The sequence below is a fragment of the Dreissena polymorpha genome, chromosome 10 (assembly GCF_020536995.1).
Source record: "Dreissena polymorpha isolate Duluth1 chromosome 10, UMN_Dpol_1.0, whole genome shotgun sequence".
NCBI lineage: Eukaryota > Metazoa > Mollusca > Bivalvia > Myida > Dreissenidae > Dreissena > Dreissena polymorpha.
The window spans coordinates 52,145,390-52,164,752 of record NC_068364.1 but is presented as its reverse complement, the minus strand read 5'-3'; the positions used below and the strand labels follow the sequence as shown (position 1 = coordinate 52,164,752).

General features: G+C 35.7%; 1 protein-coding gene across 14 annotated transcripts in view; it reads left to right on the top strand.

The window, feature by feature from the left end:
• LOC127847138 (dystonin-like) overlaps window positions 1-19,363 on the top strand; it is a 144,781-nt gene extending 125,418 nt beyond the window's left edge. For 9 of the 14 annotated variants that reach the window (XM_052378794.1, XM_052378795.1, XM_052378797.1 and 6 more), the window contains 9 exons: window positions 1,970-2,151; window positions 2,684-2,979; window positions 3,602-3,714; window positions 4,995-5,132; window positions 6,021-6,138; window positions 7,444-7,506; window positions 8,998-9,165; window positions 12,420-12,539; window positions 13,970-19,363. In XM_052378794.1, coding sequence (XP_052234754.1) covers window positions 1,970-2,151; window positions 2,684-2,979; window positions 3,602-3,714; window positions 4,995-5,132; window positions 6,021-6,138; window positions 7,444-7,506; window positions 8,998-9,165; window positions 12,420-12,539; window positions 13,970-14,358 — 1,587 coding nt within the window. In that variant the 3' untranslated portion in view covers window positions 14,359-19,363. The remainder of the gene's footprint in view (window positions 1-1,969; window positions 2,152-2,683; window positions 2,980-3,601; window positions 3,715-4,994; window positions 5,133-6,020; window positions 6,139-7,443; window positions 7,507-8,997; window positions 9,166-12,419; window positions 12,540-13,969) is intronic. The other 5 variants (XM_052378805.1, XM_052378799.1, XM_052378798.1 and 2 more) reach the window with 3 other exon arrangements.

Sequence of the window (19,363 nt, the reverse complement as noted above, 5' to 3'; positions counted from 1 at the left end):
TTAGTTGTCTCCCCTGGTCTCTCCTATTCTTATATCTTAAGTTACTCCCCTGGTCACCCCTATTCTAACATCTTAAGTTCCTCCCCTGGTCACCCTTATTCTAACATCTTAGTTCCCTCCCCTGGTCACTCCTATTCTAACATCTTAGTTCTCCCTCCTGGTCACTTCTATTCTAACATCTTAGTTTCCTCCCCTGGTCACCCCTTTCCTAACATCTTAGTTTCCTCCCCTGGTCACTCCTATTCTAACATCTTAGTTCCCTACCCTGGTCACTCCTATTCTAACATCTTAGTTCCCTCTCCTGTTCATCCCTATTCTAACATCTTAGTTCCCTCCCCTGGTCACCCCTATTCTAACATCTTAGTTTCCTCCCCTGGACACTCCTATTCTAACATCTTAGTTCCCTTCCCTGGTCACTCCTATTCTAACATCTTAGTTCCCTCTCCTGGGCTCTCCTATTCTAACATCTTGTTTCCCTCTCCTGGCCTCTCCTATTTTAACATTGAAGATTCCTCCCCTGGTCGCTCCTATTCTAACATCTTAAGTTCCACCCCTGGTCACCCCCATTCTAACATCTTAGTTCCCTCCCCTGGTCACTCCTATTCTAACATCTTTGTTCCCTCTCCTGTTCACCCCTATTCTAACATCTTAGTTCCCTCCCCTGGTCACTCCTATTCTAACATCTTAGTTCCCTCCCCCTGGTCACCCCTATTCAAACATCCTAGTTCGCTCCCCTGGTCACTCCTATTCTAACATCTTAGTTCCCTCCCCTGGTCACTCCTATTCTTACATCTTAGTTCCCTCTCCTGGTCTCTCCTATTCTAACATCTTGTTTCCCTCATCTGGCCTGTTCTATTTTAACATTGAAGTTTTCTCCCCTGGTCACTCCTATTCTAACATCTTAAGTTCCTCCCCTGGTCACTCCTATTCTAACATCTTTAGTTCCTCCCCTGGGTCACTCCTATTCTAACATCTAAAGTTCCTCCCATGGTCACTCCCATTCTAACATCTTAGTTCCCTCCCCTGGTCACTCCTATTCTTACATCTTAGTTCCTTCCCCTGGTTACTCCTATTCTAACATCTTAAGTTCCTCCCCTGGTCACTCCTATTCTAACATCTTAAGTTCCTCCCCTGGTCACTCCTATTCTTACATCTTAGTTCCCTCCCCTGGTCACTCCTATTCTAACATCTTTAGTTCCTCCCCTGGTCACCCCTATTCTAACATCTTAAGTTCCTCCCTTGGTCACCACCATTCTAACATCTTGGGTCCCTCCCCTGATCACCCCTATTCTAACATCTTAAGTTCCTCCCCTGGTCACTCCTATTCTAACATCTTAGTTCCCTCCCTTGGTCACCCCTATTCTAACATCATAGTTTCCTCCCCTGGTCACTCCTATTCTTACATCTTAAGTTCCTTCCCTGGTCACCCCTATTCTAACATCTTTAGTTCCTCCCCTGGTCACTCCTATTCTAACATCTTAAGTTCCTCCCCTGGTAACTCCTATTCTAACTTCTTAGTTCCCTCTTCTGGTCATCCCTATTCTAACATCATAGTTTCCTTCCCTGATCACTCCTATTCTAGCATCTTTAGTTCCTCCCCTGGTCACCCTTATTCTAACATCTTAAGTTCCTCCCCTGGTCACCCCCATTCTAACATCTTGGGTCCCTCCCCTGGTCACCCTTATTCTAACATCTTAGTTCCCTCCCCTGGTCACTCCTATTCTAACATCTTAGTTCCCTCCCCTGGTCACCCCTATTCTAACATCTTAAGTTCCTCCCCTGGTCACCCCTATTCTATTATCTTAGTTCCCTCCCCTGGTCACTCCTATTCTAACATCTTAGTTCCCTCTCTTGGTCTATCTTATTACAACTTATTTCAAGTTCCCTCTCTTGACTGCTATTAGCATAGAGAAGTTCCCTCCTCTGGTTCTATCCTACTCTAACACAAGAGTTCTCTGCCCCTGGGTAGGTGCTGCTCTCCACGAAGGAGAAGGACCCGATACCCGATGACCTCAGTGTGGTTGAGACACTGTGCAAGGAGCACGCAGAGTTCCACAATGACATCACAGCTAAGAACAATGACGTGGAGAGACTCACCAAGATCCTGCAGCATGAACCAAAGTCTCCCGGTGGGCCCAGACAGTATGGCAGGTGAGAGACTTTGGATTGCATAAAACATTCATAGAAATGTATAATTATTATTATGTCTCAATGTAATAATATCAAACTAATTATAAAATTATAATTTCTATGATTTTGCTCTTATATTGTGAATAATAATGAAGAGTAATATTAAATAGGTTTTTCCTGAAATGGCTAGAAAAAGGCCTGAATGTTTGTCGCTCTTTACCTTACCAATCAGTTATTCTTCTTTATTTGTATGAATATCAAAGTTCTGCTATTATGGTGTTTTTTGGAGGGCAATATAATAGTGTAAAGACTATTGGCTCAAGGCACTATTTTGTATGTTCAGTCATTACATGATAGGAGGCCCTCACAGTACTATTTCTTGATTGGATTCATGCTAGTGGCTTTTTAACCCTATCCTTACATTTCCAATCCTAACTTAGACTGTTTGTCTCATTCCATAAAAAAAATTCCCAAATTTGCTGAGGAAATACATTACATGGACATGATTATGATTGCAGCCAATAGACATGCTACATGTGCTTTGCAATTTCAGTCTCTCACGTCTCAATGATATGGATAGCCAGAATCCGCGGGTGGTTGCGTTACAGAATCGATGGAGAACCGTGTGGCGAATGTCTGTAGACAGGAAGAAGAACCTTGAAGATGCTTTAGACACTCTAATGGAAATGGACAGTGTGAAAAACTTTGACTTTGAGTTGTGGAAAGCACGATATTTGAAATGGATTCAGGCAAAAAAGATGAGAATAACAGACTTTTTCCGCCGCCAAGATAAGGACGGTGATGGGTTTTTATCACGTGAGGAATTTGTGAATGGAATGATAACCTCAGGTATGGAATTCGACTGCTTCTAAAGTTGTAAATTAAGGTTAACTTCTTGTTAGCCTGACTGCATTGAAAGCGTAAGGCTTATATATACACTCTTGCGTCTGTTTCCTGCTTGTGTCTGTTTCCTGCTTCATGTCTTGAAATAGACTCTGGGGATGCTTTCTGATAGGGGATTGAACCAGTAACCTCACATGTAATGATTGGAGATCAAACGCAGAACCTCTCCGGGGATGCTCCATGATTGGGATTCGAAACTAGAACCTCCCAGTTTTAAGGCTGACATCATACCATTAACTCCAATGCAACCTCTAAATTGTTAGTTTTAATGTTACCGGTAAATTGCCTGGTCATTGTTTAGTCATGTATGGATTTATTTATTCCTTAATAATGTATATATGACATCAATATGATTAGTTTGTAAAGTATTACAAAATGTGGAATAATTCTTTCATAGCTTATCTTTTTACATAGCAACATGTACAGAGCATGTAATTGAAATGCAGAGTTAAAATGACTGGACCTCAGTATTTTGACCCCATAAATGTTCAAGCCTTGGGTCTTTGTTCTTCTTTTATACATTTTTTTTTAATTTGTGTTCACAAACACATATTTGGTTGTCTTCCAGGCTTCAGGACAAACAAAACAGAGCTGAATGCAGTGTTTGATCTCTTCCAAAGAGAAAACAGAGACTTCATAGAATATCAGGAATTTATAGAAGCAATGAAACAGAGACGTCATGTAAGTACACTTCAACACCGTTATTTCGAAGTCGTTGGGACCGTTAAAAAAAATTCGGATTAACGATAATTCGAAATAAACATTTGACAGAAGACTTCTTTGATTCCTTAAAAATAAAACGTTGAGGAATTCGCATGGTTCGGTTACTTACACGCTTACTTAAAAACGTAAACTAGTCGGATAGTAATAGATTTCTACTTGTAACAAACGGGGGAATAAAACGATTATTTTTCTTGTTTTATTTTTCTCTAATTACAGAACATATAAAATAAAACGAATAGCACAAATTATTAGACATACATACATATGAATACATTTTCGGAAATGAATTAACCTTTTTTTAATAATATGCGATGTCTCTCTGAACACCGGCGTTCGCGCAAACGACGAAAGTGTAATTATATGCTTTTGACGCGCCACGACAAAGGTGTGAAATTACGCTCAGTATTTTGCAGTTTTGACTTCAGATTGCTATTAAATTAGGTGCGAATTATAGTGTTGGGACCGACAGAATCACTTCGAATTAACGATTTCTTCGGTTTAACCTAGTTCGGATTAGCTATGAAATTTTACACTAAACAAACAAGAATCAAAATCGGGACCTATTATATACTTCGAAATAACGGTGACTTCGGATTATCGTTGTTCGAAATAACAGTGTTGAAATGTATATGTGACCTTGTTTAGAGAAGACACTCAGAAGCTAAGTAAAAATGGCTCTGTGCAAACAGTATAAAACCAGAACAGCCTGCGAGTAACTCGCAGTCTGTTCAGGTTTTATGCTGTTTGCTGCTTATCAGTATCTTAAGGTTGGAAATGCAGCTTTAAAAACTTGAATCTAGTAAGAAAGGTCTTGAATTAAATATAACTTTCTAAGGGACCACAAACGCATCAAAATACGTATCTAAGTGGTAATGGATTAAACAAAAAAAAGTGTCCCTGATTAGCCTGATTTGGTGACCTTCAGAGTATCAGGTGTCAGGATCTTTGTGCCATTTTGGGAATAATCAATAATAGTTAATACCTATACATGCATAACTTGGAATTCAAGCATCAATTTACAATTAATTGGTATAAAAAGTATAAAAATTATTGTCGGGTGTATAAGATTTGAATAATTATCAATATATAACATACATTTAGTAGAAATTCCTGACCCCAAACAATCGGTCAATTGTTCTTATGACTTCAAGCGTTTATTTCTACAAATTACTTCTAATTCAACAATGTGTCTGTATATAATAAGGTCACTTTTTGAACAGAACTTTTGTTAATTGCAGCAAAAGGAGAGAACGCATGGTGTGAACAAGAATCTGTCTGACACAGAGTTGATACACGATGAGATTGACAAGGAGGTGGCCCAGTGCACCTGTAGGAGTCCCCTTAGGGTGGAGATGGTTGATGAGGGCAAATACAGGGTATGTAGGAGAAATGTTTGTGTAAGGAAATTCATGTGTGGGAAAGAATTTGAATCAGTTAGGGTACTGGATGCTGTTAAGAAAGGTCAGAGTGGAGAGCCAGACCAGTCTGGTGATATTTGGGAAGAATTTGCCAAAGTCAAGGATAGTTTTAGTGTTTATTGTGCTTATTGTGGTATTATACATTTGCAAATCAAGTATTTTATAAGTTATTGATTTTTTTACAAAAAAATGAAATCAATTTTTAACCAGGTTTTCTGAAGGAAAAAACTTGTTATTAGATTGGCGAATGTCGGCGGGCGGGTGGGCGGGCGGAACAAGCTTGTCCTTGCCATAACTTTTTGTCGTTCATTGTGAGTTTTAAAATCATTTGGCACATTTGTTAATAATCATTAGACGGTGTGTCGCACAAAAGAATTACGTTGATATCTCCAAGGTCAAGGTCACACTTTGAGTTCAAATCAGTTCAGATTGAGTTGTCTCCCTTTATCAGACGTTTTCAAATTGAAAACCTGGTTTTGAGACAAATTTGTCCCTTGTTAAAAGTTTTTACTGTAAAATTTTGCTCTTTATATAGAAAACTAATTAAAGTCATTTACAGTGATCAAATAGTCACTTTTACCCTTTCCAGCTCATAAGCAAAGTTAAATGGCAATATGCAACCAGCATGAAATCATAACAGCCTGTGAGTAACATGCAGGCTGTTCAGGTTTTATGCTGTTTGCTGCTCAGCAGTATCTAAAGTTTAAAAATGAAGCCTCTTTAAAGTGACTCTAGTTAGAAAGGTCTTCAATAGTATTTGATTTTCTAATGGACTACAAATGCGTCAAAATGCATATTTAAGTGGGAAAGAGACATTACTTTAATAAATTGTGTCATGATTTTCAGTTTGGAGAGAAGAGCGCTATACGGCTGGTGCGGTTCCTTAACAGCACAGTGATGGTGCGAGTGGGTGGTGGGTGGATCACTCTCGACGAGTTCCTAGAAAACAACGATCCTTGTAGAGGTACGTTTGTGGTGCAGTAGGAATTAAGAATTGTGGGGATTCTTCTATGGGGCATGTCATACGAAAAGTGGACTAAGCGATTGTATAGCTGATATTGTTATACAAGTTCAGTCTGGGGCTAATTCTCAACTGTGTCTCTTTTGATTTGACGGTCAATCACGTCAGTCATACAAATACAGGCTGTAGTAATGATTATTCACAGCAAATCAACATTAAGAATAAATTTACTAACAGCAATGGCTGGTGCCTGTCAATTAGGCTTCTAAGATTGTGTTGTACAAATACACATACAAATACATTTCTTACGCAAATTAATTGATATTTAACAGATGTTGTCGAAATAAAGTGAAAATTTGTCAGACATTAGTCAATCTAAATGATCCACAAATTTGTCACTTGTTTGCCTCTACACACAGCTGACAAAGTGGTAAGGGGGTAAGAGTCCTGTCTGTGATAAAGTTAAAGTTTGTACTATAAGCTGACCATTCAGCTCAGTTGGTTGAGCTTTGGACTTCATATCTTAAGATCAGCTGGATGTATTCCTGATCTTGCCACATACATTGTGGGGTGATTGGCCATGACATTATTTCAAAGCTATTCTAGCCTGCGCTATCCTGATTAAAGCAGGGCAGCTGTCAGTTACTGATATTAGTAGGTGCACCTTGTACTGGTTACAAGCTAAGCCAAGAAAAGTTTTTTAGTGGAACTGAATGCTGTTATATGGCGGAAATACTACTGAAACTGTAAGAAATACATAATTTTTGTACAATATTTTTTAAGACAGGTAACAGAATAGCACTGTCTGCTCTTTGTTTATTAATTGTAAGAAGACTTCCTTGAAATAAAGTAAAATTATATTTCACTGGAAAGGGACATGTACATTGTGCTTGCCTCTTATACATCACTTTGTGTACATATATTAAGCCAGGTTTTTCTATGACATGCCTCATATATAATGTAGAAGCCAGTTGTCTTTTTATACATTTTGGGGATCATGTATTTTCAAATATTATAATATATATTACAATATTATTCAAAGTAGTATTAATATTTGATAACATTGATATCAATTGTAGTGAAATTCTTTAATTTATATCATCATGATAATATGATAATTTATCTACATATGAAGATTACAGTTAAAAAAATGTGTGGTTTGCTAGAAATGCCAGAATTTTGGTTTGTTAAATAGTGTAAATTGATTTAAATTTATTTGCTACATAATAGCGTAGAGACTATTGAATGAGTATACATCATTACATCATAATGCCTGCAGGTATTTAATAAGTTAGTGTTCAATTTTAGGTCTAGTTCACCGTGTTAATACGAAGCTATATGAAAGCTTAAATGATCTTTCATTTAACAGTAGTAAGTATGTGCCAAACATAAACAGATACGAGACACTTTTGGCACGGGAAGCAGTACTAAATTGTTACTAGTTCTATTTGTTCTATGTTACACCATCATTTGCATGTAAGATGCAGTTTGTTGAAGCACTTTGTTTGCTTTTGTTTTGTGACGCAAAATGGGGCTGCAGATTGTAATTGTGTTTGTTGCCATCCTTGTTTGTTTACTTTTCATCCCAAATAAAAAACATTCATAATATGTCTTAACAAATCATTTGTAGCTATCAAAGAGTTGCTTTCATACACCTGTATTTAAAAGCCGTATATCTCAGAAAGCAGTTTAATTTTGGGGCTTTGTTATGTTGATGATCCATTAAAAATATATACATAAAACATACAAAAGCCCTGTCAAAATTAAAATTCAGTTTTGAAAGACATACAAATTATATTATATTTTTGAGTTTTCTTAGCCAGGAGGTAAAGTTTTAAGAACGTTATTTCAAAATTATTTTTTTCAAAATAGATGTTATTTGTAAAGCTTGTTTTTCTGCACTAATTAAATTTGGAAATTTAAATGGCCAGTTTATGAGGAGTAAGTTATCAGTTTTGCTGAATGTTTTTTGGACTATGCTGCTTTATGATCAATAACAGGGACTTTGTATGTTGTCATGATGATACACCAAATTTTATCAGCAATAATTTTAGGTTTACACACATTTGGGTGAAAGTTTATGTTCTATAAATGAATTGGATTTTAAAATAATATTATATATGAGGCAGGTTAAGCGAAGATGGGTCTAATGCCTAAGGTAGCCAGTGAAGCTCAAGACGAACCTGTGTTGCGCATAGTTGTAATCTAGTAAGGAGTTACCCTGTCACTTAAGAAGACCACTTAATATTCTGTGACTTGAAAGTAGACAACAAAGCTCCTGAGCAGATTTCATGATTGCAAACTGGACTGGAGCTACACTGGCTGCATATGGCATGAGACCCATTTTGCATGAGACGTGTTAAAGAATTATTAATAAGGTTCAGAAGTATTGGTTTATTCAGGAATTCAATTAAAATCAAATTCCTCCCAAATTTCAGTAGCCAATATTTAAAACAATTAAGACTAAAGTCTTTTTCAATCAGAATTTTTTTGGGAAATGAACATTTCAGGAACAGGTGTTTTAACATTTAATACTAATTAAAATGCCAAGTGATGTTGTTACCATGTAACACATTACAACCAATGTATTGCTAAAAACATGCAAAAAAAGTGACATCAAAAACATTTCAAACAATGGATGACGTATATAACATTATTCATATTTGTGAGATGTTTTACTTATTTTGAGGAATAGGATGATCACTTAAATTTTAATTAAGGCATTCTTTCAATATCATAGTTTTATCAAGACGTTTAAAAAACAAATTAATCCATCTCTTGGCATAGCTCATTTGGTGGCAGTTTATGATCAAAGGGATAGCACTCACACAACTGTTTTCTATTAACTTCCTTTTCCTATAGCACGAGGGCGAACAAACTTAGATCTCAGAAAAACACTAGGTGGCGCTGAAACCCCGACCTCTCCCTCTCCCAATGGGAGTTCAACGTTCAGATCGCGCAGTGGTAGCGGTACTTACGGATATAAGTCACGCCCCAATGACAACGGTTACTCGTCATCAGCATCATCAGGTTTGTCAGTCATACTCGTGCAGTAACTGTATCGTAAGAAGAGTATCCCTTGAGGGATTTTTCTATTGCTGGTTTGTCCCCAAGAAAGCAGAAACTTTTCATCAAGTTTAAAAATAAACAGATTTTGCTTAAGATTTTGCACAGTAATGAAAAAGTTTTACTGGTTGAACAGTCGGCTTTATTTGCTGAATAAAACTGCAAAGCATGTAAAGAAAGTGTAATCTTTAGAATGGTGTCTCAATGGATCGATTAAAATAAGTTTTATTAAAATATATAAATTAAGTATTTTGTATGACATGGATTAATTGTATTTAATAAACTCACAATATAAAGCTGAGCCAGTGAAATTTTTATTGGTTTTGAATTTTGAAAAACATCGTAGAATGCGCTTGTTAGATAGATTGCTAGTTGTTTTCAATATCTAGTTATTTTTAAAACATCTGAGACAGGCTTTTTGAAAACCTGACCGAATCCATGTGAGTTAATTGTTGTTTAAGATAAGCCTGTTCAGTCCGCACAGGCTTATCAGGGACGACTCTTTCTGCTTTTATGGAATGTTTGGTTTAACCCTTAAAGCGCTGGAGCTGAATTTTAAAGGCCTTTGCAAACAGTTTGGATCCAGATGAGACGCCACAGAACGTGGCGTCTCATCTGGATCCAAACTGTTTGCTATTCTGATAGTATTCTTTGAAAAAAATTCAAAGAAAATGCTAATTTTAGAAATTCAGCAGAAGACATTTTAGCAGACGACAAATTTCCCAGCATGCAAAGGGTTAAAGACAATCTCATCTAACTACAACTCCATGCTGGGATGAAAGAAAGTGATGTCCCTGAATAACCTTTGCAGTCTGCACAGGCTACTCTAGCAGTTTACTTTACTCACAGGCATTAAGTCAGGTTTTTACAGAATCCGGCTCATTTCTAACAGCAGCTTGAAGAAAGGTTTATGATCTGGTCAAATATATCACTAAATCTTTCTTCAAATGTTTTTGTTACTTCATTGATTCTGACATGGCGTTATAACCATGTTGTTTACTACTGCTTCTAACACACGGTTGGGCAACAGTTTTATGGGGTTGTGTTTAACAGATATTAATTAATTAACAATGTTTCACACCATAATATTTGAGATTTCACGTTAATTTGTTTATTGTTTATTGTCCTCATAACTTTTCCTCCTAATTTGAATTGTCACAATCATCTTATACATCATCATGAGCAGTAGCAGATAACACTGATGTTCTATTTTCAACTTCAAAAACCATTATGGCATTGTTTCCAAACCTTGTCATTTACCCTTTATGTTGAATAAAGAAGTAATTATTGTCCATGATTCCAAGTAATGTTTCTGAAAAACAGGTGACCTAACCACAATTCCAATAAAGGGTTATATTTAAATACATGATCAAATAATATACTAGCGTTTTCATACATACTATTTTATTCCTTTAACAAGTTTGACATCAGTTCATTATAAGCAATTACTTTGCATTCAGTGTGGACTATCTTACAATCTTGGATGATCTCAAGCTATTCTGGCCTTGATTTTGGTAATGTGTTTATGTTTTCAAAGGTCATACATGTATACTCACTTTTTCCTTTAAGTGGACTTTGATCAAATTTCTGCACACAGACACCTTTCATTTGTCAGCTCAATTTGTATGTGAGTCTTCACCTTTACCATTTATGTCAAGAATTTCATTTACAATTTCAGAATTACCCGTAGCATTTCAGAAATTCACATTACATTTCAGAAATTCACATTACATTTCAGAAATTCACATTACATTTTGGAAACTCACATTACATGGCAGTTATTCATATTACATTTAATTAATTTAAGGAATTCACATTACATTTAAGAAATGCACATTAATTTTCCTAGGCCCAGTAGTTTAAAAAATAATAATTAAACTGCATGTCAGTGTAGATTTTTTGCATGGTTTGAGTTTGATGCACTCTTTTTTGGTTCTTTTAAATTTATTCAACAAATGTGTACATCATTAGAAACACATTATGTTGTGCCCTCATTTGGTTATCTATGTAGTCATCACCATTTTATCACCAATCACTGTAAATTTATATAATCCATATTTTTTAAGTTTGCTATACAAGCAACTCAATATGTCGTATTCTTTCCAATTAAATACCTATTAGTGTATACAATATAACTTATGTTCATATATTTCTGTTTTCTTTTTGTTGAGTGTATGACTTGGCTGTTCTGTTATATTTATCTTTAGTAAGGTAAACTAGTAACAATCAATGAAATATATACAAGAAAAATACTTGCATTGGATTGAGAAAAACTGTTCAGAATAAATCATGCCTAGCAGGTATAACAGTATAACTTGTAAAATATGGAGGTAAAATGAACACACAGATTCCAAGCTGTTTCATAACATGTCATTAAAAACATACACACATCTTCAATGTCAAATGTCATTGACTACACACAAAAACAACAACAGACAATAGGACAGTCTTAGCACAATTTAGGATCTGACTATTGTGGACAAACATCTCATATAACACTGCACTCTTGCAATTTTAAGTTTTTGTGCTAAAATAGAAAAATTCAATGTTGAACAGAAAAAAGTATGTAGCCTTCAAAGTTAGATTGCTTAATTGCAATGTATGTTCAGAAATATAAACTATTTTGTCATAGATATAAATACAGTCAAAAGCATTTGCACACTCACATACACAATTTAACTGAATAGATAGCTAGTTAAATATGAAACTGTTACTGGGTAAGTCCAGCTGCAGGCTTCAGCACTAAAGGTCTAGACAGGCAGGGCTCATACGGATATGGAATAGTCAATGAAGACCAGGTTTTGTGTGGAAAGTAGAGGACACTTTCTAATTAGGATTTTCTAATAAGATTTTTTTTTTACTAAACAAATGTGCTATACATATGAAAAGTATCATTGAGGATTTGGCAAGTGTACTGATGAGAATATTCAAATTAATTGTAAGATAATAAAATAAGAAATTATTTATTGCTAAGATATAAATTTGGATTGTTTCTTGCACATATAATGTATTCTCAAAGTAGACATGTAGACAGAAAAACTGAGCTATTTTATGGAAGAAAGAATTTTGGTTTGAACTACCGGTATTTGTATGGACCCTGTCATGCAATTCAGGACAAATAATTTCACCTATGCTGTTCTTCTATAACCAGTCACTTGTCATATATTCGTCACGTCTTACTTGTTGATTTGTGCACGTTTCACCATGTTCCATTTTAGCGGGAAGTTCGGGTGATTCATCGTTACGACGTTCCAAGCAGATGACTTCTTCAATGGTCAATCTTTCAGGCAACTCTAATACTAATTTTATCAACTCGTTGCGAAAACAACCAGACTTTGGTAGGTTTGAATCCCGGGATATGATAGTATGATATTATTAATATGAAAAATGATTTACAATGAAAGAGAACAAATTACATATTTAGAATGAAGTTGTAAGAAATAAAAGTGATGCTTTTTATAATAAGTATTGGTATGATGTGCAAAGAGAGAAATTTATTAAGTGTTACAATGAAATGTAATGACAAAAAATTTTAAAATCGATATTGATTACATGGTAGTTTTCACCTACTTTAAATAATTTCTTTCATAGGTATTTTTAAAAATCTGTTGCACCAAGTTTAAGGGAATCATTTTATTAAGATTCTTAATTTGCTCACAACTTTTTTACAGTGCTTCATTGCAAAACAAAATTTGTATTATAAAAATTCTGTTTTAAAGTTTCTTTGAGATATTTGATTATATTCTTCTCAATTCTTTGTGCTGTCCTTATCTTTTAGAATCTGTTTTATTATGTACAAAAATCTTTCCGTGGAACTGTTTCTCTGAAACAAAATCGTAATGCATGAATTAATTGTTCCCATATATATAACACATAGGTTACAGCAACATATAATATATATCGTGTTCATAATCTATTGTTGTGTTAACCCATAGAAACAAGAAGTATTTGAAAATATGTTGTAATGAATGACCATCATATTGTAGCTACATTTTGACACTGCTTTTTTTAACTCTGCTAGTTTAGAAAATTCATTTTCATAACAGGTATTTGTATTTTACTGCTTGATTTTACTGAATTTAGACTAGAAAAGTTTTTGATTGACATGGTTACTATTTATATGCCTTCGGCACTTTGAACAGTGTTACACTTTTCTTGCTGTGAATATATAACACATAAACATTCCTGCAGTTGTTTGCTGTTTAAATAATGTTGAGTGCAAAATCCTTATAAAAGTTGTCCTTGTTTTCTAGGTGCAAGAATGTTTCCTTTCTCAATATGTGCCAAACAAACTACCAAGTGAATCGTCCAAATGAAGATCATTGTATTTTAATATTTATTAAATAAAATAAGATTTTATAACTTATTGAATCTGTTAAGGTCTAAAATTCAAATTTGTGTTTTTTGGATGCACAAGAATTGCAAATTTTTTAAGTGAAATTGTATTAATAAATGTCAGTTAGATTTGCATTTCAAGAAAAATAACTGATATGTAAATAGATATGTTGCAGGGTGTATTAAATAGTTAAAAGTAAATTCAATAGATTACCAATCTGTTTGCATTCTAAGTACAATATTTTCTAATGAACAATTCAACTTCTAGTCTCTCACATATAATGTGTTCACATTGCAGGCTCATCAGGCAGCCTGTCTCACATATAATGTGTTCACATTGCAGGTTCATCAGGCAGCCTGTCTCACATATAATGTGTTCACATTGCAGGTTCATCAGGCAGCCTGTCTCACATATAATGTGTTCACATTGCAGGCTCATCAGGCAGCCTGTCACGCACCAAGCGTCTCAGCAGCTCGTCCTCTAACATCACGCCAACCAAGCCCCGCCCACCATCGACCCCGGGCTCCAGCACCCCGCGCTTCATGAGCCCTCGACAGCCGTATGGGCGATCAACCACGCCCACCCCCACTACGGCATTCGGGCGCTCAACAACACCCACACCCCCAAGGACTTCCACTTCCAGCTCCACCCCACGGGCTTCCTCTACGCCCAAAGGGACGCCATCAAGGTCCGGACAACAGACGCCCAATACCGGGCGCACCACACCGACACCCACTGGGCTCAGTGGGCGCACAACACCAACTTCGTTGTCAAATGGACCTCGACGTCTCCCTACCACACCGAAGCACCCGAAAGTATAGCAGTAACGTGTATAGCCTAGATTTAATTTATATATTAATTAATTTTAAATTTAATTAATACATATGTATGGAAAAAACGTGGAATATTGCATGTTACAGATTTCATTTACAATGAGGTGTCTTCTGTTATGCATGTTGCAGGCCATATGGAGCACTTCTATTGAAGTTGAAAGATGGTTATTCATGATTAAAATACATGTTAATAGTATGGATTTCAGCTCCATTAGTGTCAGTGATGGTGACAATGGTCACTGATGATGCATTCCGTCACCATTTAAGTGAATGTTTTCATCGGGGACTTGCAATATTCTGCTGGAAAGTGAAATAAACCGGTTGACACATTTTTGTATCCATCAATTTGTTGTAAGTGCAAAAAGGAAATTTAAATATTTTGTGTCTGCACTTTCAGCTTAAGATCTGATTGGTCTATATGCCATGTTCTGATATTAAAAAATGTACTGTTCAAATTTTTACCCCTATAAATCAATTTATCAGTTTAAATGCAAGGCGAAACTAATTTGTTTAAGGCATTAAATTGTTTAGCATATCATAAAGATTGTATTTTGGTTGTGTTTTAGCAAAAATTGGGTTGTAATAATATTGTTTGCTTTACACCCTGCCTTATTCATATCAGTATGCTATACATTTCAATACATATCAGTTAGCTTGCCATGTGTTACATGAACTGTGTTGAACCCTTTCACACTAACTTAGAAGCAAAGAGAAAATGGCTTTGTGCAAACAGCATAAAACCAGAACAGCCTGTGAGTAACTCGCAGTCTGTTCAGGTTTTATGCTGTTTGCTGCTCATCAGTATCTAAGGTTTGGAGATAAAGCCTTAAGAACTTTAATATAGTAAGAAAGGTCTTAAATGAAATATAACTTTCTAAGGGATTACAAGTGCGTGAAAATACATATCTAAGTGGTAAAGGGTTAAACCCTGTCCTTATGTCTTTTTATACCCCCACAAACGAAGTTTAGGGGGGTATATAGGAGTGAGCTTGCCTGTCGGTCGGTCCGTATTAAGTGTCTGCTCTCTAATTCAAGTAGTTTTCATCCGATCTTCACCAAACTTGGTCAGAGGTTGTATCTACATGATGTCTAGGCCAAGTTTTAACATGGGCCTTGTCGGGTCAAAAATTAGGTCACGGGGTCACTGAGTGCGTTTTAAACATTCAGCATGTTGTTCGCTCTCTAATTCAAGTAGTTTTCATCCGATCTTCACCAAACTTGGTCAGAAGTTGTATCTAGATGATCTTAAGGCCAAGTTCGAACATGGGCCTTGCCGGGTCAAAAACTAGGTCACGGGGTCACTTAGTGTGTTTTAAACATTCAGCAATTTGTCCGCTCTCTAATTCAAGTAGTTTTCATTTGATCTTCACCAAACTTGGTCAGAAGTTGTATCTAAATGATCTTAAGGCAAAGTTTGAACATGGGCCTTGCCGGGTCAAAAACTAGGTCACCGGGTCACTTAGTACATTTTACACATTGAGCATGGTGTCAGCTCTCTATTTCAAGTAGTTTAAATCCGATCTTGAACACACTTGGTCAGAAGTTGTAACTAGATGATGTGTAGGTCAAGTTCGAACATGGGCCATGCCGGGTCAAAAACTAGGTCACGGGGTCACTTCGTGTGTTTTAAACCTCATCATGTTGTCCGCTCTATAATTCAAGTAGTTTTTATCCAATTTTCACCAAAATTGGTCAGAAGTTGTATCTTGATAATGTCTAGGGCAAGTTTGAATATGGGTCATGCCGGGTCAAAAACAAGGTCACGGGGTCACTTAGGGCATTTTAAACATCACAATGTTGTCCGCTCTCTAATTCAAGTAGTTTTCATCCAATCTTGGTCAGAAGTTGTATCTAGATGATGTCTAGTTCAAGTGTCGAATATGGGTCATGCCAGGTCAAAAACTAGGTCAAGGGGGATCTTAGTGCATTTTAAACCTCACCATGTTGTCCGCTCTCTAATTCAAGTAGTTTTCATCCAATCCTCCCCAAACTTGGTCACAAGTTTTATCTAAATGATCTCTAGGACAAGTTTGAACATGGGCCATTCCGGGTCAAAAACTAGGTCACGGGATCACTTAGTGCGTTTTTTAACATTCAGCATGGTGTCAGCTCTCTAATTCAAGTTGTTTACATCCGATCTTCACCAAACTTGGTCAGAAGTTTTATGGAGATGATCTTAAGGCCAAGTTTGAACATGGGCTTTTCTGGGTCAAAAACTAGGTCAAGGGGTCACTTAGTGTGTTTTAAAAATTGAGCATGGTGTCCGCTGTTTTTTGTGAAGACGACATACAAAATATTATGTGTCAATGCGGCATGTGGGGGTATTCGTCACGTCTGTGACAAAGCTTTAGTTTGACAGTTTATTCAGCTATGATGAAGATAACTATACAAAGTCATGTGAACAGCAAATTAATTGTGATTTGTTAACACAATGGGCGGTTTTTATGCCATTCTGTTTACCAGAATTATTTATGCATGACTTTGTTTACTTGTTATGTAAAATTTAATGTTATAAAAACTGTGTCTAGGTATTTTGTGTTCAAAAGCATTCCAAATGATATTTTTCTCAATTGCTTACATTCCAGTATAATATACATGCCCATTTAATGCTAGTTTAAAATATGCAAATTGCAATTTGAATATAGATATTCTGTACTCAAACTAATACTGTTGCAAATGAATAGCTGTGCAAATTTTGTTTAACCTGCATGAATTTTAATGTGACAACTTGCCCACAATGAATAGCAATGTCAAATGACTGACATACTCAATAACTAATTGTCTGCGTTCTGTTGATCCTGCTCTGTTTACCCTAGATATGTTATAGGAAATAATATGCCAGTTATGTGTACCAGCTTGCAGCTTTGTTCATGGCGTTTGTTTTATGTGTTCATTTAAGGTAGCATGTATATTGAACATTTGAGGTCATGTTTTTGAGTCTAACTTAAAGTTAAATGCATTTTTTAAAATTTGATTCTAAGGGACGAGCGGAATACTACTATCTCATATAAATTAATGTTTTACTGATGCAAGTGTTTTGCACACAACTGATCTTCATATAAACACGTGGCCTTTATTTTTATAAGTCGGGTAAAAATGTGCTCATATTTAATTTCTGGTATGAAGTGAATACATGTGTATGATATTTTCAAAGTTGTGATCATTGAATCTTTGTAGTACCTGTAATATTGATTTTCTCTGGTAAGCATTTCTTATATGTTGATTTCCTCAATTTGCTTTTTTCTTATTTATGGATTGCACAAACATAATTAGTGATTTATCATTCACTTTAAATGAAAGAAAGTGCAAAAGATTAACTTATTCTCACTGGTAAAAAAGACTGCAATGTTCGTCTGTCACTGTCAATTAGCTCTCATTAATTATACTGCTCCCCCGAAATTTATTTTGGGGAGAGCATATAGTCGCCGCTTTGTCTGTCAGTGTGTGCGTCTGTCTGTCTGTCTGTCTGTCTGTCTGTCTGTCTGTCTGTCTGTCAGTCTATCTGTCCGTCCGTGCACAATTTTTGTACGGGCTATTTCTCAGCAACTAATGACCGTAATTCAATGAAACTTTATGGGAAGCTTCACTACCAAGAGGAGATGTGCATAATATCAGCGGGTTCTGGTCGGATGATTTTTCACAGATTTATGGCCCTTTGAAATTTTCTATAAAAAAATTATTGTCCCACCAACTACTGTGCCCTCAAGACGTTTCCTTTTATCTGAATATATAGTGCAATATTGTGACAAAAAACAACTTTGGGGAGCATCACCCGTCTCGGACGGTTTCTTGTTCAACTAGGTATACAAGTGTTAAATTACAGTAAAATGGATAGTAGATATTAGTCTACCCAGGACACATGAGAATTGCTCTGAGAAAACAGACCTTAATGCATGTGTGTTAAGTGTCTTCCCAGATTAGACTGAGCAATCTGCACAAGCTTATCAGTGAAAACATGTTCTCCTTTCTAAACAAAAATCCAGTCTAGACTGAAAGCTTTGTCCCTGATTGGCCTGTGTGGACTATACAGGCTTATTTTGGAAAACACTATGTAATTCATTCAGCCCAGTGTTCTTAGAGTGAGGCTCAAAGTTCAACTTAGAAAAGTTTAATAGTAAGACTGTAAATACAAATATAGATCAGACACAGTTGTTAATTCACTACCTCAGCTTGCACATTTTGTTACAAACCTGATTACCGTTAATGTTCTTTGCCATGAGCAACTTTAGGTACAGATTAGAATCACTGTAGGACACAAATTATTGGATAGGATGTTAATTATTGACAGTAATAACAAACATTTTTTAGAAGGACAAGTTTCATGTACATTTTCGAAGTCAGTACGTTCCACAATCATACAATGATATTATCTCATTTCATATGGGTAATTTTCAAATTGGTCATTGCAAATTATGTATTCATATCATAACTTTTGTACATTAGCCATGTTTTTTGTATATAATTGATATTTACATATGCTGATGTGACCCAAAACAAAATGGTTCGTGCGTGTATATATTTTTATTAAATTTATATTGCATGGCTACTTATTTATTCGCTGTGTTGCTTATATATTGATTTAATGTAATGTTTCAATGGCAAATTATTTTACTTTAATACATCTGTGAAAAATTCAGAAGTCTAAAACTGTGAAACAAAATCATGGATCCTGGCAGATGATTGCAGACTGACATATCTGGAAAATTTAATTGTTTACGGAGGCTTATTTACTGAGACAGCACACTTTTTCATTAAGACGCAACATTTTCTTCCATTTTAAACATCCGAATCATTCATTGACCTTAAACAATTATGTGATTTTTTTTCTGATGTGTATGTACATTTGTAATAATTTACAATTGTGTCACTAATGTGTCATATAACAAGGGCTTCAATTTCAACTAGGTGTTTGCACTACATCAGTGAAATCTTCCATAATATTTAAAATAATAATATTGTGTGAATACTTTTCATAGTAAAATAGATGATAATG